The 22,563-nt window shown below is 41.1% G+C and overlaps 1 protein-coding gene across 1 annotated transcript in view; it reads left to right on the top strand.

Annotated features, from left to right (window-relative positions):
- The window catches only part of ehbp1 (EH domain binding protein 1), a 201,048-nt gene that overhangs the window by 146,360 nt on the left and 32,125 nt on the right, over positions 1-22,563 (top strand). The window contains exons 18-20 of the mRNA XM_079249296.1: positions 4,752-4,890; positions 5,483-5,583; positions 12,866-12,989. Of these exons, the coding sequence (XP_079105422.1) occupies positions 4,752-4,890; positions 5,483-5,583; positions 12,866-12,989 (364 nt within the window). The remainder of the gene's footprint in view (positions 1-4,751; positions 4,891-5,482; positions 5,584-12,865; positions 12,990-22,563) is intronic.

Here is a 22,563-nt window from a genome sequence, read left to right as displayed (position 1 = left end):
TGCAGATTCTGCAAAGGCTTGCAGTTTTAACAAGTCGCTACAGCACAAATATCTTCTAAAAATCCTCATGGAAATATGACAAGGACCGGAGCATTAATCCAATAAATCCGTTGACATCCAATTATCTTTGATTGTTTCACTTTTCTTTAAACAAACATGTGAATTATTCATAACGTCTGCACGGCCATAAGAGCGCTTCACCCATCTCCTCCCTTTCTCTACTCAGTATGACTTAACCTGATTGTAGACGGCGGCGTTTAATCAACGAGAAGACGCTTTCCTGCAGAATATACAGTTTTAAATGTTTGACCGAAGCACCAAAGTCACTGTAAATTAGTTGCAGTTAAGAAAGTAAATAGTTGTGAATTTGGAGATTTCCTTCCAGTGAATCCCTGAGAGCCAAAAACCACGAAGCGTCGGGCAGATTTAATCTGGATTTTACTTTATTCATCTGCTTGTCCTGTTTAGTACAACAATCCACCATAACATGACACTAAAAGCATAGTGGAGGATGTATACATTAAAACTCTGACAGTAGATGTTTTTTAATGCAAAAGTAAACTAGGATATGATTTAACAGATAAACTACATGAAAGTCTGATCCTGTTGGGATGCCACAACTTTAGAGTCTCTTAAAAGTTACAATCATTATTTATATTCTGTGTTAATTTTCTATTGAAAAGACGGTTTACGGAACTGAAACACACTTCAATTAGAAAAGATTCTTTGTTTTTATGTTTTCTTTTATGTTTTTTTTATCTTTTTTTTCCCTCTTTCTCTGGTTTTTTTATCCCTGGTAGAGTAGTTTGGATTTTGTATTGGACTCCGTTTATTTCCCCTTTGTTTTCTTTTTGTATCCGTTCTTTTAAATTAATGAAATAGTTTTGGGAAAGTGGGAAAAACTTACCTTCGCTTTGCTAGATTTTTTGTTTCCTTTATTTTTCCACATTTGGGAGTAAAGGAAAGATGGAAGAAAGAAGGGGGGGGGGGGGGGGGAGAAATATTCTAACAACATATGAAATTCGTGTAAGATGTTTGTTTATGATTTGCCGTTTCCAAATAAAAAGATTTAAGAAACATATAAGAAAGTAAAGAAACTAAAACGTCTCCTGAATCTCCTCTGATGCGTGCAGAATCACTAAACCTTAATCTGGATTTCTCTACCTGAACTCTTCCTGGAAACTGCAGTAAAAACACGAACATTTCTTTTCAACCACGCAGGAAAAGCATCTCGCTGGCTTTGACTTCCAGCTGTCCTTCAGCAGAATACCTGCTGTTGGACTCTTTAATACTGCTGGAAATACAGAAACAAGAAGACATATCCGGGCTTAAACACACTCTCTTCTGCAGACAGTGACGACTACATCCTGACGACTTGCTGAGTAGATTATGTTTTAACAGTGAAACTATCTGTCACACATTTAACCCTTTTTCCTCTGACCTGACTGACCGTTCAGTAAAAGCATCACGTTGCTGTAAGACCGAGTCAGACATGGTTACAGAACAGCGATAATGTTTCATTTTGCCGTTACGTTAGATAAGCATGAGCATCATTAAACCAAACTGCTGGTTGTCCTGCAGGTGGTGAAACGTTTCCCATCTGTTTCTCCCTTTCTCTGCAACTTTTTACGTCCCGCTCTTCAGGCCAGATCGCCGTCCTCCTCGGTGGAAACAGCTGATCGGGTCGTATGCAGGGAATGACTCTTCCTCTGCCGTCGTGTCGCTTCTGCAACTCTCAGGGAACCAACACAAGCAGAAACACCCAGAAGGACTCTGCTTCCGTTCTCTGTACAAGTTGCAGATGCAACGTACTAAAGCTGAGCTCAGATTTCCGTCTTTCCAATGATATGAAGCATTTCTGGGTTATTTAATGCAAATCGGGATCAAAATAAGAAAAATAGACACCCAATAGTCTGATAATCTGCAACAAGGGTTCTGACGGTTCACCTGTGTGGAACTTTAACATGTTTCTTTATTTTTCCTGCAGGATCATTTTCACTGAGCAGGAAGCTGTTTTTCATCTTCCTCCTCTCCAGCATTGATTTCAGTATCAAGTCAGCTTCCTTTACCGTTTCATCGGTGCTTCGCCTGAGACTATAGAAGCTTCCACACAGTTCTCCTTCTTAAGTCTGGGCGATTAATCGGATTTTAATCTCAGTACGCTCTGAGTTTTCAGCGATGATAAAAATAAAAGGGTGTGATTATTTTTCTCTCTGCAGTTTCCTCTCCTGCTGTCTTCAGCTGCTAATCGAGCATCTCTGGCGTTGCAGCGCTGTGCTGTAAACTCCTCCCACAGCCGCTTTGCTTTCATTCAGACACTGTTGCCAACTTGGCGACTTTCTGACTAAATCTGGAGACTTTTTTTGTTAAAAGCGACAAATCTAGCAGCTTTTACTGGAGTTATTAGAGACTTTCCTGGTGTTTTGGCGACTGACTTGAAGGCACATATTGTTCTGCAGTTACTGTAAGGAAGGAGCAGCGGGAGCCTCTCCCGTCCTAAAGCACTCCCAGGCGGCCAGTCTCAGTCGGCTCCGGCTGCAGGTCAATGTAGAATAACTGCAGTAGGATGTGGAAGTTCACCTAAACATAGTTTATACCATTGTCAGTGACAACTGGCTGCATTATTTTCCTATACATAGTTCGGCGAGTTAAACACTGTAATATCCCTCCGTTACGGGGCGTTACCATAGCAACGCGTTAACCAGCTGGTTCAGATCAGCCGTCTTTTAACAGGTGAATGAGAGAAACGTGCTGCAGCCTGACAGCGGTTGTTTGGTATAAAACGTACATCCAGGCCAACGTAAAATAGTTCCTATATAAGCGGTAAAAGCGGATTAAACAACTCGGAACCGTCCATTAGATGGTTATAATGCACGACACGTAGTCTAGAACACCACGACGCGCAGCGTTGTTTAAAAATACTGGATAATTGTGTTAAATAATCTAGATCTCAATTTCAGTCAAAATAATCGTGATTATAATTTTTGTCATAATCGAGCAGCCCTACCTCCTCCTGCTGTATGCGCACGGAGCCAGCAGTAACTGAGCCTGATGAGGTCCGCTGCATTAACAGTATAAAACCCGACATTACAGCAACTGGGGAGAAAAGTCTGTTTTCATTTATATGAAGTGTTTTTTTGGCCTTTTAAAAAAAATCTGAAAACAAAATAATTTAGTTTCTGGTAATTTTACAGTTTATTTTCATGTCAAAGGTCAAAATCATTGTAGTCTTCTGCTCTCTGGTAGAAACCAGCCACACTATGATGTACAACGAGGTTTTAAGCAGTTTCTACCATAAGGTGATGCAAAATGTCTTAGAAACTGTGTTAAATATGATTTGTTTGCCTTAATGGTGTTAAATAAGTGTTAAATTCTGAAAGTGAGGATAAAGCGTTTAAATATGAAGCTTAGCAGGAAGTTTCCAAGCGTTTCGTTTTCCTTTTAACGGAGTAGAGACGACTCATGACGGTGACGAGTCGAGAGAGCAACATCTCAGTGTGGAGGTGTTTTAAGAAAAAAAGGGAATTATTAATCATATATGTTCATTACAATCAGATAATTATGGTAAGAAAAATGCAGGAATGAGGTGAAGATGTGCTTTTTGTGTGTGTGTGTGTGTGTGTGTGTGTGTGTGTGTGTGTGTGTGTGTGTGTGTGTGTGTGTGTGTGTGTGTGTGTGTGTGTGTGTGTGTGCGCGCGCACCAACATTAATGCTGTCTCACACCCCCGCTGTCTGATTTAAAATGTTTTAATTGGACTTTTTGTGTAAAAGCTTGAAGCACTTCATAAATAAATTTGCCTGAATTTGACTTGACGCCGGGTTTTTAAGTGGCCGGTCGAAGCCGACAGACTAATAAACAAAACAAAGTGAGAACAGGCTAATTGCTGACTTTGTTTGTGAAAGTCAATAATCTGAAGCCACTCCGCGTCTACACCCCGTCCTCCGCCCACGCCGTCTCTATTAGCTCCACTATCTCCCTCCGTCTCAAGCGGTGGAACATGCTTTGCCCTAATTGTCGACTTTATTACACGTTTCGCCGTCTTATTAATGTTGCTGCGACGTCAATCTTCACTGAAGTCGGTTTCTTTTCCACTCGGCTTGGCATGTTCCGTAATAAAGCATCTCGGCGTGCGATGGAGGAGGGAAGCCAGCGTGCAGCTTTTTAACACGTGTTCGCTTTGAAAACAAAAGCGTTTTTTTGCATTTTGCATAATCTGAATATATTTTCTGGCAGGAGGTTTTGTTGAAAGTCAAGTTAATTGCCTCCTTTTTGTCTCTCTCGTGAGTGAGGGAGACAATGAACGAGTGTGTGTGTGTGTGTGTTTTTAGGCAAACAAACCACAACGTAGCTTTCATATCAACTTCTAGCAGATCTATCTCAGGACTCTGTAGGTGTTTACACGTCTGTGTGTGTGTGTGTGTGTGTGTGTGTGTGTGTGTGTGTGTGTGTGTGTGTGTGTGTGTGTGTGTGTGTGTTTGGTTGCAATAATGACAGAGGAGCTTTGAAATCCTGAAGCGGCGGTCTAATAAACGGTTGGGAGCAGATCTAAGTAGCTTGTTGAATCTGAGACGTGGAGAAGCGACACATTTAAACCCAGTTAAACAGCCGATGTGTGTTCTCTTTGTTTCTTCATCGGTTTCTCCGTCGTCTCGTTTCTTTGTACGTTTTGATATGAAAACCCATCGCCTACACATCCAGAAAAGGCTGCGGTTTCCGGCCTGAACACGCCTTTCCTTCCTGTGTCCGACAGAATAACGCGGAGGAGCTGCGAGCTGAACGCCTGCGCAGAGCCACGGAGAAGCTGCGCAGCCCGGTCGTCTTCAACAAGGACTCCGCCGTGAGGAAGACTCAGCTGAAGTCCTTCAGTCAGTATGTAGAGAGCAGACCAGGTGGGTGACGGTGCAGGCCGTGTTTGCAAAGGGAGGCATGTTTGTACACGACTCACATTCAGCTCACTCAGGGCTTTTAAGGGGCAGCTTTTCCTTTATGCTGTTGTCTTTTTTTAAAACACAAAACCAATCAGAACAGATCGTTTTATGGGTCTGGTAAATAACTAAAAGTTGTTTTTTATAGTGATGCAGTAGAAAAACACTCCAGTTTATAAGTATAAATATTTCTATCCTGGAGCCTTTTAGAGCTAACCTTGGAAATAAAATGTTACACAAGCTTGTCTACATCCTGGTTTAGCCGCCATCAGTCAGAGGCTTCTTCAGCTGGAAGAACTGATACTGGTTCTGTATTTATCTGAGACGTCGTGGCGGAGCTTTCTGTCACTAACAAAGCAGCTAGATGAGTGAAAAGAGGTGGAAAAAGAACTGGTTGTTAGTATTTTCTGAACAAAACCGCAGTTAGTTTCAGACAGATCAAAGTTTAGACAACATCCTTTACTGAGAACATGTCGCATCTTTTTCTCTTAAGTACATTTTAACCAACAAAGTTTATTTTTATTCCTGCTGTTAATATTTCATTTTATCTTTTCAGAGGTGAAGCGACAGAAGTCTGTACCCGAGGACCTAAAGAAGGTGGAGGAGGACAGAGGTTCACCGACAGACGTGGACTTTCACAGACTGTTCGAAGAAGAGGTTTGTCCTTTTTGTTTTCTTGTGTTTTAAAGAAAAGGGTGAAAAACCACAACTATGGTTGGACTGAAAACACTTGATGTAAACAGTTTGATTCTGATCTGATCACACGAACTCAGAGGATCCAAACAGGCGGGCTGATCTGATCAGCGTGCATCAAAACACACATTTAGAGACTCACTGTTCCTGTTTCATCAGCTGGACATCAGTAACATGAAATCCCTGCTGTTGGTTTTACTAAATAAAGTTTATCTTTAAAAAAGAAAACAGTAGTTTTGTAATGAAAGCATACGTCGCTCGCGCGTGCTCGCCACTCTGCGTTAAGCCAGGATGTCCGTGTACATCTCCACCGCCGTCTTCAGCAGGGATGCCGGTTGGTTGTTGCGTGTTTGACTGTTCCGGACCAGAGAAGGTTCGTAGACGGGGAAAAAGTTTTCATCATTTCCCGAAACAGATCCATTCAGTCTTACTGAGACAAATAAATACACCGGTGGTCCCAGATAAATCCCCGCTACGCCAAATGTCGGGGCTGTCCCTGTGTGTGAGGTTAAATCTGTAAAAGTCCTCTGATTCAGACCTCCCATGAGCAGGACATGATGAATAAATACTTTCTTCAGTCTACTTTAACGGTACGGAAACAGATTTGTAGAAAAAGTTGAGTCTACTTAGAAAAGAGTCTCCGACATCCCCGTTTTAAAGCTCCTACCGAAGCCTGGAAGGTTCAGTTCACCTGCTCATCACCGTGGAAACTGGTTTATGTTTGTAGAAATGTGAAACTGGATAATTAAGGACATTTAAAATCCACCTGAGATCTGCTGGTTTAGGCCACAAAACTGCGATTAAAGATGTTTCAGAGGCTTTTTGGGCCGATTAAAACAACCTCTGGCAGTCTCTAATTATTCTCTTTTCTTCAGCTTCTTCATATCTGCTTCTAACTAAGACTTCTCACCAAAAATTAAACAAATAATCCTCTTTTAGCAGGAAAATACTGAGTTAAACTCTTCTGGCCGTCTTTGGGTGACGTTTGCAGAAATATGGGTCCGTTTGTCACGACTAGAGGGGGAAAGAATCCCAGTACCAGATCAGAAGAGATGATAACACAAAGTTTCAGATTTTAACCCTCTGATGGATGAATTTTCCGGAAAGAAGCGCCACATTTTTTATGTTTTTTTTGTTGTTTTTTTTTTTATATTTTTTTTATCATCAGAAACAAACAGAGGAGTCTGAGTGGAAAAAAAGTCTTAAATATGAAGAGAAAAGTTGATGTTGACGACATGTGGAGGGAAGATGTAACTCTAAACTTTTCCTGTGTGGACGTTTAAAGTCTCTGGTCTCGTCTCCACCTCTGACCCCCCCCCTCTCTCTCTTTGCCACAGTGACATCACCGTATTGATCTAACACACTCCCACGTTAATTATAACAGCAGTAGATATGAGCCGCTCTGCCATTTGCCGGTGTGTGTGTGTGTCTTTGCACACACTTCACTTTGTCTCCACGCCCCGACAAAGAGTGTGTTTGTATGAACACTATTATTTCTGAGTGAGTGTTTGAGCGTTTGTGCCGCCAGAGACCAGGAGGTGAATCTCTTTTCCCAAGCAGCCCTCTCCCACCCTCGACCCTCCACGCCGGTCCAATCCACACACACACACACACACACACACACACACACAACCCTCCTCCCAGTGCCTGGGCCCCAGGGTTAATGGGTGTTCAACCTTTCCATTATCCCGATCAGCCAAGAATTACCTGCTGAATGATGTTTGCATTAATATAATATATATGGTAATTTCCCTCCTCTTAATTACGGCTGGGCCGAGCGCGGCAAGGGGAGTGGGCTGATCATGTGTAAAATTGATTTGCCAAGGAAAAATATGGTGATAGAGCGAGAGCGCGCAAGGAGGAGGAGGAGGAGGGAGGCTGCAGGGAATGGGCGTGCACACACACTCGCACACATGCACAAATCCCACGTGCACTGAGCCACACAGATGCTGGAAGGAGTGCAGGAAAAAGTGCTGGCCTGGAAGGAATGGAGTGGAGAGAAAACTTCTGCTCACTAGTTCTCCTTCCCATTAAGAAAAACGAAGTGCATCAGCAGTAAAATGGAGATATTTTTTTTTTCCTCGGATGCATCTTCAGTCGGAAATTTGAATAAACATTTTCTCCACTCACAGGAGTGTCTCTGAAGAATAGCAAACAGCGTGGAGACAGAGGTGAAGAGGGGTCAGAGATGGAGTGTGCATTAAGTGCCTGTGGTTACAGAGTAATAGGCTGTGTGTGCATGTGTGTGCATGTGTGTGCACGTCCGGCTGTGTAAAGCCGACGTCGGTGTGTACAGGGAGGATGGAAGAAAGGCTCTCCTGACACGGCAGACTGGATGTGATTAGACAACGCTGCAAAAACAAATCTTTACAGAGATTCACGCTCAAATAAAGATTAAAAGTTTTTTATTGTAAATGATTTGATTTCAGGTTTAATGAAGTAACGACGGTTAAACATTAAACATTTCTTCATTTTAACGGAAACAAACTGCACCAGAACACCAACTAGTACATAAGAGACCCTCGTGTTGCCCAGGCGTCAGAGGAAACTGGAAATGTCGGCATGTTTTTGTTGTGAAGGTCCGATAACTCCACATCTTACTGGTGCAACTGGACTCTGCTGTTAAAGCTAAATCCATGATTAAACAGCTGCAGTCAGAAATAAAGACGTCTCCAACCATCATACAAGATTTAAGTAAACATGAAGGTAGTGGAAAATAAGTTTTCAATCTGTGAGTTTACATCAGAGTTTTAATTCCAAATAAAAATTAATTCCTCTTTAAACTGATGAAAAACAACCATGTAAACACTTAATTCCTAATGCAAATTTCTATTCGGGATTAAACTTAATTCCGATGTAAGTGTCTGGTTTATTTGCCTTTTTATTCTGATCTATTTAATTCCTCTGTCATGTAAACCCTAAAGTTAATTCCGGTCGTTCTGCGATTGCTTGTTACCAGAAGTGACAACTCCCGGTCCAGAAAGTACAAGTCCTGCCATGTTTTTGGATCTACCTGTACATTTAGAACAGGTATTTTCACTACCTGGTTAATAAATTCATTAAATTCAGCTGGTTTGGTGACTGGTCGGAACAGCTGCCGGACAGGACTTTTACTTTCTGGACCAGGAATCGCTCTAAGTTAACTCCGGTCGTTCTGAGCATGCTCGTTACCTTGTCCTGTCCCGATGACGCGCGTTGTTTTACCTCCCGTGTTCGGTGGTCTATCTTTCTTCTCCTTCTCAGTTGCTGCAGAAAGTGAAGTAGTATGCTGGTGTTGAGCTGCTACTTCATATTTATAATAAACATAGCGGCGAAACTGGAACTTATTATGTAGTTTTTACAAGTTACGACTGAAAAGACGAGAAGCAGGGAGCCAACTTTGTTTATTTCCGGTAGACGTCATACGTCACGTGCACCCTCTGTCCAATCAGAACCCTTCCCAACCCGCCGCTCTAAAGAGGAATTAAGTCAGGACGTGTTTCATGTAAACATTCATTCAGAATTATTATTTCCATGGGAAAAAATTACGTTGATTGCAAATTATTAATTCCAAATTAAAATACATCATGTAACCGTAGCCACTGAATGAAGTAGTTCAGATTTGGCTGATTTTAGACATCAAGTCAAGGATCTGCAGGAGCAACCTGCTCAACAGACTGACAGGATTTGTTTCCCGCTTTATGAAACAGCAAAGTGTTTCAGCGACGGAGCGAGAAGCTTCATGTTCCAAACTAACGTGTCGGAATCGTCCTGAGGTTCCGGAAAAGACGTCTATCTGTTGCAGAACGGTCAGATTACGGCCACGAAGAAAAGCAATCATCTAAAGCAGTGGTCCCCAACCTTTTCTGTACCGCGGACCGGTTTAACGTCTGACAATATTTTCACAGCCCAATCTAAAGGTGAAGCTAATAAAAACTAAACAAAATGACAAGATCGGCATTAAAAACTGTTGTGTTTTCTCTGTAGTAATAACAATGAACGTAAATCCACTGTGGTATCATGTGCAACTTTATTAGCGGTGTCCTCGTAACGTCACACCAACAACAAAACATCACATGAGCAACATCGTTTCTACCTGACACAATGCAACACACTCTGGTCGCTATGACAATGTTTCAACATACCTGCAAAATAAGACACAACACAAAAACAAACTTCATGATTTCGCTCGCTGTGACGTGCATTGAGTGAGACGGATGCAACAGAGGAAAAACCGATCACTTTTCAAAAAAAAAAAAAAAACCATAATTTGCGTTAAAATAAAATAATGGAAATGATTTTTTCTTTCTTTGCGGCCCGGTACCGGGCCGTGGCCCGGGGGTTGGAGATCACTGATCTAAAGAGATGCTAAACCTGTATGAAACACATTATTAAAAACAGGAGGGATAGTCGGGAACCAGCGTCTTCCAGGAGGAAATGTGGCCAGAAAAGCTCTTGACTGATGGATATCGGAGATCACATTAACGTCATGTGGAATCTAATTATAATAAAAACAACAGTAAAACTCGCGGTTGTGTTTAAAAATGAAAGGAAGGACATCCCCACGGCCGCATGGCATCCAGGATTGGGATTAACCAGCTGCGTTGTCCTAACTGGTTAATGCCCAACCCATGAACAGATAGTAAAGTAATGGAAAGTCTATTTAAAAATAAAATCTTTATTTAGCCTTTTATTATCAAGAATATAGACTATTTTTACCATTTAGCCATCTCATATGTCAGAGTGAGATAGGACATGGGTAAATGATCTCCTGCTTCAGATCGTACCAGATGGTGTTCAACAGGATTTGGAGCAAAGTTTTTACCATGAAGTGATGCTAAATATTTGAGCTGTATCAGATACATCACACCCTGTTCTGTAGGGTGAAGAAAATCACTTCTTTAGGAGGATAATCATGGAAAAACCAGCTTCAGTTTGTTAGAAAGCATAAAGACCGAACAGAGTGAGGGTTATGTCCAGATTTACCCTGTTCCAGAGTGGATCCGCCAGACCTGAACCCAGCTGAGAAGTTCTGGAGAACATCAGAATCTCCATCATCAGTACACGATCTCAGAGAAAACATGAACTCTGATGTTCTTCACAGAAACTTGTAGAAATTATGCTGAAATTAGAAATATTCCAGTAACTTTTCTTCTTGGAACAGGAGCTGTAACTCTCCACATGTACCTGGAATAAATGGCACAATTTAGATTCCTCAATAACACATAAACACTGTAAAACAGGGTGCCCAAAGTGTGGCCCACGGGCCAAAACCGGCCCGCCACCACTTTGCTTTTGGCCCGCTGGTTGTTGTTTATATTAATACCAGGGCTGTGACGATACGCTTTTGTCCCAATTCGATTTGATTCCGATTTTTTGGGTGCCGATTTGATATAAATTGCGAGTCTCAAAATTCTTCAATTTTGATGATTTTTGTAATTAAAAACAAAAATTTTTTTTTATAAAACTTCTTTTTGCTAGTAATTTTTCTTGATTTCAGTTTGGAAAAAACAACACAGTAGCCAGATCATCATTCTGCTGCTATATTGCCCAAGAAGACAATTAAAAAGATCAATAAAAACAATAAAAATGACCAAAATTTTATAGTGGATTAACTTTATTGATTTGTAAAAAAAAAAAAAAAAAATCCATTTTTTTTAACAAAAAAATTAATTTTAAATTTGTGAAGAAAAAAAACTTGATTTTTTTATTTGATTTTCCCACCCCTAATTAATACCCTGCAGAGCTTGATGAAAAGACACTTTCGGTGTCATGAACCTGAATAAGTCCAGACTCAGAGAGACTGACTCACACCTCACCTGTCAATCAGCCAGGTGCAACCCAACATGGAGAGACTGGTAATGTCCAAAGACCAACTTCATGTGTCCCACTAAGTATCAGTAACTTTCCTTGTTCCACATGCTCCGTTTCTTCTGGTTAACATGTTGCTCTTGGTTGAAGTTTACACTGCAAAAACTCAGCCTTAAAAAACTAGAAAAAATACACAAAAATTATGTAAATGTTGCTTAAAATAAGATAAAATATCTGCCAACAGAACAAGAAAATTTGGCTTGTCAAGACTTCCCAAAACAAGTAAAAAATACTCTGAAAACAAGAGGAATTCTAAGAATTATCTTACCTTTTAAAAAATATGCATATGTGTACTGAATTAAAGATTTTTAATCTTACTTAGATTTCAGTTTTTGCAGTTTACTGGCTGTAATTATTGTTTCTTGCCCCTTTAACTGTGGCTTTATTGTTTTTTTTGCCATATTGATTTTTTTATGTAACATTTTATTTGCCCAGATTGGGAAAAAATACACTGAATTAGCTATTGAACAATAAATCAAATAACTTTATACATTTACTCGTGTTTCATCCTTAAAGGTGGAGTATGTAAGATTTTCAATATTTTCATAAAAATTAACTAAAAAATAACTACAATCATAATTAGTTTTTTTTTTAAACATGTAGGCTCCAGTCTGTCCATATTTGATGTGTTATTAAATTAGAAGTTTAATTAATGACAAAGACCCTTCTTAAATGTTTGCCTACCAGTAAAAAAAAAAAGTGCTTTTTGTCATTTGTCATTAATTAAACTTGTAATTTAATAACGCATCAAATATGAACAGACTGGAACCTACATGTTAAAAAAAAAAACTATCCAATTATGATTGTAGTTATTTTATTAGTTCATTTATTTTGAAAATATTGAAAATCTTACATACTCCACCTTTAAAGCTGTCCCGTGGATCCCCAGTTTGGCCCTTTGAGGCAAAAAGTTTGGGCACCCCTGCTGTAAATAATCAGTGTTTTCTCACTGGTCTGCTTCGCGTTTGCATGTGTGACCGGTGTAAACATGCATCGGGTTGACTACGTCTGCAGCGAGCTATTTCTAGTCGCTTAATGTTTTGTTCCACGGACGACAGAGAAAGATGCAAAGTGTTTTTAAAGCGGTTCATCGCAGCTCAGCGGAAACAAGAGCAACAGTTGCTTCTGGTGTTTTATAAATGTGAGCTTCACTGTTTGCAGGTTTGTTCGCACATTTTAAAGACATTTTCCTCTCTTCTTTATTCCTCCTCTTTCTTTTTCCATCCTCGCTCTTTCCTCCATCACCTTTTTACCTCATTTATTTTTTCCCTTCGTTTCGTTTCATCCCTCCATCCCCTCTGCCTCTGTTTAATGCTCTATCTCGCTACTCCTCCTTTTCTGTCATAACTATTCTCTCTCTCCTTCCATCTTCCTCGCTCTCTCTCTCGCTTGACAGAAGGCGTTCAAAGACACCAGTCAGTATGTGGTTGGGGAGCTGTCTGCGCTGGAGAGCGAGCAGAGGCACATAGACGCCCGAGCAGCTCGCGTGGAGAAGAGGCTGCGCTATCTCATGGACACAGGTACCCCAAGCCCAATTACACTGGAAAAACTGTTTTGGCAAATTGAGCGTACGCACGCACGCACACATCCACGTACGCTCGGCGAGTTTGTGTGTTTATGTGAGAGAGAATCTTTGAAGCCCCCCTCCTCTTCCACATGCCTCCTTCCTCGCCCTCCCTCTTGGTTGAATGTTGCGCGACGTAGCGCTGGATGGATATGAAAGGAGGGACTGGGGAGGGGGGCGGAGGAGGTGGAGAAGGGAGGGACGGAAAGAGGGGGAGTGTGTCTCGGGGATGGGAGAAGAAGGGAGACCTCTCTGGGCTGGGGTGATAAGGGAGCCCTTCATGGGGGAAACGATAACTGGGTGCGATAGCGGAGCCCAGCCGAAGTCTCTGCTGCCGCCGTTTGCCAGCCGCGGCCTCAGCCAGCCAGCCGGCATACACACTATTGAACAGCGCGCTCAGCCATGCACGGCTACACACACACACACACAAACACACACACACTCTCCTTTCCCCTAGTACATATCTGGCCTTCATTGATATGCTGTATAAGGAAAGACGGGGGTGAGTTAAAGGGAGGAGAGAGGGCGAGGCAAAGACATGGGGAAGAAAAAAAATACATGAGGCAACACAACACGAGCACCGACACAGTTCACAAATCCACAACAGACACACAAACGCTTACACACCCACGCATACAAAGTGCAATTTGGTTTGGCGCGCGGAGTCGGATTCAGAAAGTTTTTATTTAAGATTTGGCCGGGGGTAAAGCCTTGTTAAGACATGAGACACAGTGCCGAGCCAAAAGAGGGGCCTTGGCTCTGTTAAGTCCCCCAACTGAAATCGGAGAATAGCTGATACTAAACCGTCCCATTCCTCCCCACAGAAAGCTTCCTGGGATGGTAAAACCTTCTGAAAGTCTAGCTACAGTACCTGATGCTGTAATTTAGTGGCAGCTCTCATGCTCTTCTTGATATATCAACTCCTAATGTGGCGGATTTACCCCCTAAAATCCTGGTTTTATTTAGAAAAAAACCATAATAAGCAGAGCCGGGACAGAGGAAGAGCTTTTCAGAAATAGAAACTGGGGCGGTGGCATTTGCGCTCACCTTCCCGTTCCATTTGGGTGCCGATATCGAGGCTATCTCATTGCTATTTGTTGTGTTCGCTCTCTTTCTCGCCTCCCTCCCTGCCTCTGTGCCCTCTCCCCCTGTCAGAGCACACGCCATTGTGTCAATCTGAAGAGCTGTTCTTCCTTCTTCTTCACCCACTGTTAAAGCAGCCACTAGCCAGCAGGACCTCAGGTTATTTACTTCCAAACAGCTTCAACCTGGAAGATTTCTTTTTATATAGATAGATAAATAACTATACACACACCTGCATTCCCCTGCTGGAAATACGATTCCCTAGGAAAGGAGGTGAGGGGAAAATAATAAAAGGATATCACGGTGGTTGCTTTTTACCTCCTTATGTTACAATGAACATGACTTATATAGCTGCTGTAGTATGGAATCAGATTTGTTTCAGAATCTCCAAGCAAAACTTTTTAACACTCAAGCAAAAAACAACAATTAAAACCAAAACTTTCTAAAACTTAAGTAAAATAAATGATCTCAAAATCAAAAATTATCAATCATAATGAAAACTATTAGGCTTTTATTTGGTTAAATTGAGTAGTTTTGTTTGTAGTTTCCTCTTCTTCTTTCTCTCTTCTCGCTATTTTGGTTGCGCTTCACAGTCTTTGGTTTTGATTCTCGATTGTTTGGTTTAATTTCTGACACAAACCTTTTATGGGCGGGCTCTTTTCAGGGGCGCATTCCGATTGGCTGATGAGTTTTTGAGTGACACAGCTGTAGCCCAATGAGATGTAGAAACACTTTCTAAGGAAGTTTGAGTTGAATATTAAAACTACTTCTGATTCTCTGACAAAGAATTTGAAACTGTGGAATTGTTATTGTTTCATGGTCATTTTCTTTAATAATCAGCGTTCGTCTGTGCTGCTTAACCATAACATCCTTAAGATCCTTAAAACCATTAAAAGATGAGTTAACTGTTTACTTCTGAATCCTCATGAACTCAGCCACTTTCACTTTTCAGCACACAGTAGTTAAAACATTTCCCCATAAAAGTCTACTCTAGACTTGTATCTAGAAACTGATGCAAACTGCACACTTAGTTATAAAACAGACATGGGTTTAAACATAACTCAAAGCTGAACTTGTCATACATATATAAAAGGGTTTAAACAACATCCTGGCTACAGCTGTGTCACTCAAAAACTCACCAGCCAATCAGAATGCGCCCCTGAAAGAGCCCGCCCATGAAAGGTTTGTGTCAGAAATTAAACCAAACAATCAAGAATCAAAACCAAAGACTGTGAAGCGCAAACAAAATAGAGAGAAGAGGAAACTGCAAACAAAACTACTCAATTTAACCAAATAAAAGCCTAATAGTTTTCATTATGATTGATAATCTTTGATTTTGAGATCATTTATTTTACTTAAGTTTTAGAAAGTTTTGGTTTTAATTGTTTTTAGTTTGAGTTTTAAAAAGTTTTGCTTGGAAATTCTGAAACAAATCTGATTCCATACTGTAGCAGCTCGTTTCGTAGGAGCCGTTGCAGCAGAAGTTTCCACACAATGTCGTGCACCTCGCTGACTTTCTGGAAGTGCATTTCTGTCTCCGTGTCACATTTAGCAGCACTTATCCCAAAGACTCACCGAACAGGTTATAGATTGTGGCTGCAGGCCTCAGTCTACAGGCGTCGCGGCGAGATCAACCAGTGACAGGTGGTTGCTAAAGCAAACTTTATCACCTCAGAAGCCGAGGTCAGCTGTCTATATGATGTCTTAGATTATAGATATTCTACTATGTGCTCTGGATGTGTGATGGAAGTTGTTGCTGATTACCTGGAAGCTAAATATCAGCTATTGATTCCTCACGTCTGACTGATGCCTCAACTATACTTGGGGAAATTCTCACAAAGTACCTTTTTTTGTGCTGAGCAGTTTGGAAATATCCACAAATCGTCTTTATTTTTTCTCCATAGGCACCTGCTAACATGTGCTTGTGAGAAATGATCAACTTATTCAGACTATACCTACTTATTAATAAAGAATTAAAATTAAAACTCAAGAGAAACAGTTAAACTTATTTTTGTGCAGTTTATTGGTGTATTTCGTGTAACTTTCTGGCTTTAATATGCTTGTTGGACATAACATTTAGTCTCTTCCCTCCCTAATGATGTATTTGTGTGATAACTGTGTACATCATAATGGTGGGAAGTTCAGTTCTCTTCAGAGAGTTGGCTCAATTGACTGTATAGGAGCCAGTTTGTTTAACTGTGTTCCTCATTGCTTTTTGTTACCTGGGCAGATGTTGGGCCTGGAAGGAAAAAGCGTTTTTGACTATAACTAAATATAGTTGTTTGCCACAAGATTGAGTATAGAGGAATAAATGTGATTTAATCTGCAAGGAAGTAATCTGAGTGTAAATCAATTACTACAAAGCAGCGCGTCAAACCTACCTAAACAAGCTTTGTTTAGACTCGGCTCCTTCAGACTCTATGTAGTTTCACTCAGAGCTTCTGTTGCACTCTAATTTAACAATTATGAGAATGAGGAGGGGGGGGTTTGGCATTTTTTTAGAATGCTAAGAGTCTTATTTTTGTGCGTTTTTTAAATTTTAAAACATATTTATATTTAATATTTCAATCAAACCTTCAAAAATGAACAACTGAACAAGGAAACACATCAAAGAAATAAAGACCAAAGTCTGAACATTATGACAATTTCTCCATTTTTAATTGACACAAATCTGACTTCCATTCCTCTCTGCGTACCTGGTTTGTGCCACTACACTTCCTGTCCTTTCAGAGACCTTTCCTTCTTTACATATTGGTTTGATCCCCATCTTTCCTCACATTATAATCTGTACGTTTACATTGGAGTTTTAATTCTTCTTTAATTCAGAATAAAAGTTAATTCCGCTTCAAACTGATGAAAAACGACCATGTAAACAATTAATTCCCAATGCTAATTTTTATTCGGAATTAAACTTAACTCCGATGTAAGCATCTGGTTTATTCGCATTTTAATTCTGACCTATTTAATTCCTCTGTCATGTAAACCTTCATTCCGCTCTAAGTTAACTCCGGTCGTTCTGAGCATGCTCGTTACCTTGTCCTGTCCCGATGACGCGCGTTGTTTTACCTCCCATGTTCGGTGGTCTATCTTTCTTCTCCTTCTCAGTTGCTGCAGAAAGTGAAGTAGTATGCTGGTGTTGAGCTGCTACTTCATATTTATAATAAACATAGCGGTGAAACTGGTACTTATGTAGTTTTTACAAGTTACGACTGAAAAGACGAGAAGCAGGGAGCCAACTTTGTTTATTTCCGGTATACGTCATACGTCACGTGCTCCCTCTGTCCAATCAGAGCCCTTCCCAACCCGCCGCTCTAAAGAGGAATTAAATGAGGACGTGTTTCATGTAAACCTTCATTCGGAATTTTTATTTTCATATAAATTCGAAGGAGAATACGTTAATTATGAATTATTTAATTCCGAATTTTTAATTACAAATTAAAAAACGTCATGTAACCGTAGCCATTGTGTCCAATAAAAATAAAGTCTAGAAAGATTCACTTCTTTTTACACAGGAATCAGATTCACTTCGAAGACTCGGCTCGTTCACAAACGACACATGAACCGATGCATCAGCTGTCATCTCATGTTTCTGCTTAAAGTCATTTAAAACTTGACCGCAGTTATCGTCCCGTCCTCCCAGCTGCTCGCCTGCCCGGTTTAGACTGACCGGACTCTCCGACCTTTAATCCTGCTCATGTTTAACTCAGGTCTTTATTATTTCTAGACAACTACATGTTGAACTTTGTTTTTTTTTTAACATGTTTCCAGTATTTTCCTGCAGAGACTTGATGCTTAAAGAGGCAACAGGCGTGCTGCTTTTCAGAGGTCTTTACCAGCCTTTTGCCATAAATAAACATCTCTCCGTTTTATTTCTAACATTTCGGTCCAAGTGAAAAGTGTCAGAGGAACTAACATGTGGAGCTGTTGCGTGGATCATCAAGGAAATATTTTTTACCATCTTTTACAGCGTTTTAATGAAGTGTTGAGATGAAATCCTAACAAAAGGTTAAAAGCAGCTCGTCTGAAGGTTTAAGTCGAGTTCAGCTAAGAAGCAGAACTGCACAACGATGCTTTACAAACCTGAACTTAGACCTGGTTTTTTCCTAGCGATGTGGATGTGCAGCGTAATCACCGCAGTGCATGCGATCATGTGATTCAGACCTGTCAGTAGGTGTGTGTGAGCTCCGTGCAGTGTTGCCGTGGAAGCACACACACACACACACACACACACCCCTGCAGGACTGATGGGCAGATGTGAGCATCAGACCGATTGACCCATGAACGATTGTTCATCTCTCTGCTCCAGCAGCAGAAAGCCTGGGAAGATCCACTGTGCTCCGCTGCGCCTTTTCTTTGATATCACATGCTTTTGCTTTGTCATTCACTCTTCCATTTAGTTTTTTCCTCTTTCAAAAACTCGCTTCTTATGTATCATGTGTTGGTTTGTGCCACCAGGAATTAAGTCTTTTATAAATCTTGTTTTTTAAATCCCATCCCCTTTTCCCAGTAACCTATCTTTTATTTCTTTATTGCTTTGTTTCTTCGGCACTCTCTTCCCCCGAACCCGCCTTTTCTCTGCTCCATTTCTTTTTATCCTTGTGACTCTCAGTTTCTCCGTTCTTTCTCTCATCCTCTCTCCCCTCCATCTCTTCATCCTTTACCCCCCCACCCTCCTTTTTTTTCCCCCTCCCCTGGTTTGGGCACAGCGCTGCTTTCTGCAGCATTTTCTATTACGCAGCGGCCCTCCCCAGATGAGTCCAAAGTAATTGGGGTGGTTAATTTATTTACTCAGAGGCAGTTCACAGCACATTAAATAATAGAGATAATTGAACAAGAATTGTCAAGTGTCTTCTGATATCAGACACATTACAGGAGGGAGTGTGCATAAAACTCCATTTCTATGCCCCCATTGTTTATGGTAATTAAGTACACAGATTTATTCCTTGGTTGCCTTCCAAGCTTATGGCAAGCGCCATTGTTGTCTTCTATTAATATGTAATCAGTAAATAGTTTAATTTTCTAATCTGCGGTTGGAGAATTCACTTTCTAACAACTCTTAATTACTGCTGGGCTCTAATGAGTCTCGCCATGCCTCTGCAGCCAGCCAATCGGAGGCCAGGACCTGGTCGGAGGGGAATTTTGAATTCCTGTGGCGCCCCCCCTCGACTAATGAACTTGTTATTCTAGCACCACTGGGAGCACTGTCCTTCACACATGCAACATTAGAATAACATTTCACTTCCTGCAACAACCTGAATTTACAGGAGTTTGTTTGTTTGTTTGTATGAGAAGAAATTAGTTTGTTTTGTTTTTTTTCATCTCACACACGATTAATACGTAGAACATTCTTGCTTTGCAGCTGCTTTAACTTTGCGGTGTCATTGCATTTAGTTTAGATGCTGCTCTGGATCTTGTCACGCCGCTGACCTTGGCTTTATTTTCTAACGGTGTTGTTACTCAGAGAAAATATCAAACACTCGCTTTGCTTTCGGTGTGAAAACATATTTAAATGCGTCATGTAGCCTTTGCAGAAAATCCCCTGGCTCCTGTTTAATGTAGCTCTGCCACCCCCTGCCTGGCCCCTGCACCTATTTATACACACCTCTCATTTCAAATGGCTATATAACCTGCAACAATGGATGCAATTATCCAAATAATGCCACTTAGCTGCACTGCAAAGCTGCCCCTCACCTACTGTGCATTTGATAAGAGATAAACAAGCAGTGAGAGGAGAGAATGAATTTTAGCTCTCCCAGATTAACATATGTTTAAAAATTGCACTCAAAGCCGATAAGATTGACAAAGGTGTTTTTTTGGTTTTTTTTTATGGGAAATGGTCCTTTTAATCTGCCTTTGTGTCTGCAAGTCAACAAGAGGAAAAATGGCAGGAGAAAGAAAGAAGCAAGAGCTTAGCGCGCCTTAAACATGCAGCCTATCTCGCTGGAATCTGGGAAACACAACGGACTGTCAATGGCTTCAGCTTGGAGAGCCTCTTTTTCGCTTTGTGTGTTGTGGAATAAAAGGACGGATTGAAACTCAACCTTTGACTCTAAATCTCATGAAAAGTCGTCATTTTATTTTTATATGATGCATAAATCGCATATTTAACCCATTATGGCAGCGTTGAAGCATCCAGTGAGTCTGTCTCTCATTCGTTTTCCCCGTGCCATCGTCCTAATCCAGCATTGTGAATGCATCAGTTTAGAGTTTAACTAAAGATTTAAGCTCAGCTGTGCAACTCTCGCACACATTCTCAGAAATGCTCGTCGGCCTTTTCTCGTCCTGGCAACACAAACATCCTGCACAGCTTTAAGTATATTATCAGGAGCGGTTCTTTCACAAACGTACTGCTGAAGAAGCTTAACATTAATTATTGTAACTTTGGGCAGATTACATCCATGCCCGCCTTGTAAGCGCCAGCAGACTCATCTTGACCTCCTATACGAGAGCTTAAAGACACAAGAATGGCATTTTACCAACTTTAATGGGATAACCAGTCTAATCTTTCAGCTCTGAGAGAAGGAAAAGTGTTTGGAGTATAATACCCTCCCCAGCTAACGGACTGAAGATGCAGCGAGAGGGTTTGCTGCTGCTTTCTACATTGTTTCTGATTAAACTTGGAAAACAACGTTTTTTCAGTCTAAAATTGAGTTTTTGTTTTGAATCTCTGCTTCAGAGTCGTCCAACATGAAGTCCGGCTGCGCTTTAGTCGAGATTTTTTTTACTATTATTTATCCTTAATCACAGGGGCAACTTGTAAACTAAGCTCGCTGCTATCCGAGCAGGACGGACAGCAGCTGACTCTTCTCACCCTGGACATGGACTATTGGAGCCACTTCCCTCTGGCAGAAGGTTACAGTCCATTCAGAGCAGAACCTCTCACCATAAAAGCAGTTTCTTCCCCTCTGCTGTCAGACTCATAAACACTCATAACACCTGAGCTGGACACTTTATAACTCCAGTCACTTAAATAATTCATGCCACATCACTTCATATATTGCATTGCTAATTCTGTCTACATACATAATTACTTTTACCTTTACTTTTATGATATATTTTTAACAAAAAAAAAAAAACAAGTTTGGCTATATGTTCATTTCTCTGCATGCCCTTACCTTATTTGTAAAATAGTTGTAAAATAGCTGTAATTCTAATTTTATATTATTATTCATTGTTTTTATTATTATTTTTATTATTCATCACCGAAACAAGTTCCTAGTCTGTGAATTGTTCAAAGACAACGGCAATAAAAGTCTTTCTGATTCTGATAGACACAGCTGACCGAAGACACGCCCCCCCCTTGTTGTCAGGGTTACGAAAAGAGCACTCACTTTCAATCGGATGGTTTGGTACTAGACCGCAGAGGAATGTGTTTGTGGTCATCTTGAATCCTCTTCAGGAGTAGATGCACTGTTCCTCCCTACGGGGGGAGAAAAGAAATCTCAGGATCACTCCTTTAAAACCCCACGGCCTTTTTCTTGCCTTTGAGAGGACAAAACAAAGAATTCCAGCTTCTTTTTGTTTTGTTTTGTGCATCTGACTTCAAGGTTCAGCTGGGTCAGAGTATAGATTAAAGCCCCCCACCCCACCTCCTCTGCACACACACACACACACACACACACACATATATATATATTTATATAACACACACTCTTTCTCATCTTTTCAGCCGTTTGAATGTTTGAGCTGCAAAACAATCTGATTAATTAACTTTTGAGCACTTTGCAGAAGTGACCGCTGCAGAGCTCCTGCCTCCACCCACCCCACTGAGTCCTGCACAGTGACACCACCCTCGCTCCCAGATGTGCACCACTTCTTCTTTTCTCTCTCTCTCTCTCTTTTCTCTACCTCAGTGTCAGCCTTTCATACATTCTTTAACAGTGGGGATGAAAGGGGGATTTTTAGGAAGATTAGGGAATGGGATCCTCTAGGCATTGTCTGAGAATCTTCAGATAAAACAAGCTGGGTGGACGGAGTCAACGGGAGGGGGGAGTTTGTTAGAATAGATGGGAGGGGGGGTGTTGCTGTTGGTGCTTAGAGATGTGCAAGTGTTATTTATTTGTAAAGTAGGCTGCGAGTAATTTTTCTGTATCACTGTCTTTGTCCTTATTATTCTGATCTGTTGTTGTTGCTCTTTTAAAACATTTTAAACGTGTGTAAAAACCCATTTAAGTTGCTTTCACTGGGACAGGCACTTTTTTCCACCGCCTGCCAGCGATGGTGCAGATTAACATTCAGCGAAGAGGAGAGTAAATGGGAACCAAGAGGATGGAGGATTGGGGGGGGTTGGAGAGAATTGGGAGGTGGACAATGGCTGCTTATGATAATCTGCTCTTTATTGGAGCATCCCACCAATGCTTTCATCAGCCGCCCCGGCCTGAGACCCCATGCAGCAGCTGGTCCAAACCATGCTGCAAGCTGCCAAACACACCGTCTCCGACAAGCAA

The sequence above is a fragment of the Telmatherina bonti genome (genome assembly GCF_933228915.1).
Source record: "Telmatherina bonti genome assembly, chromosome: 11".
In the NCBI taxonomy this organism is placed as follows: domain Eukaryota; kingdom Metazoa; phylum Chordata; class Actinopteri; order Atheriniformes; family Telmatherinidae; genus Telmatherina; species Telmatherina bonti.
Note: the sequence above shows the minus strand (reverse complement) of the source record. Positions and strands in the feature narration are given on the sequence as shown.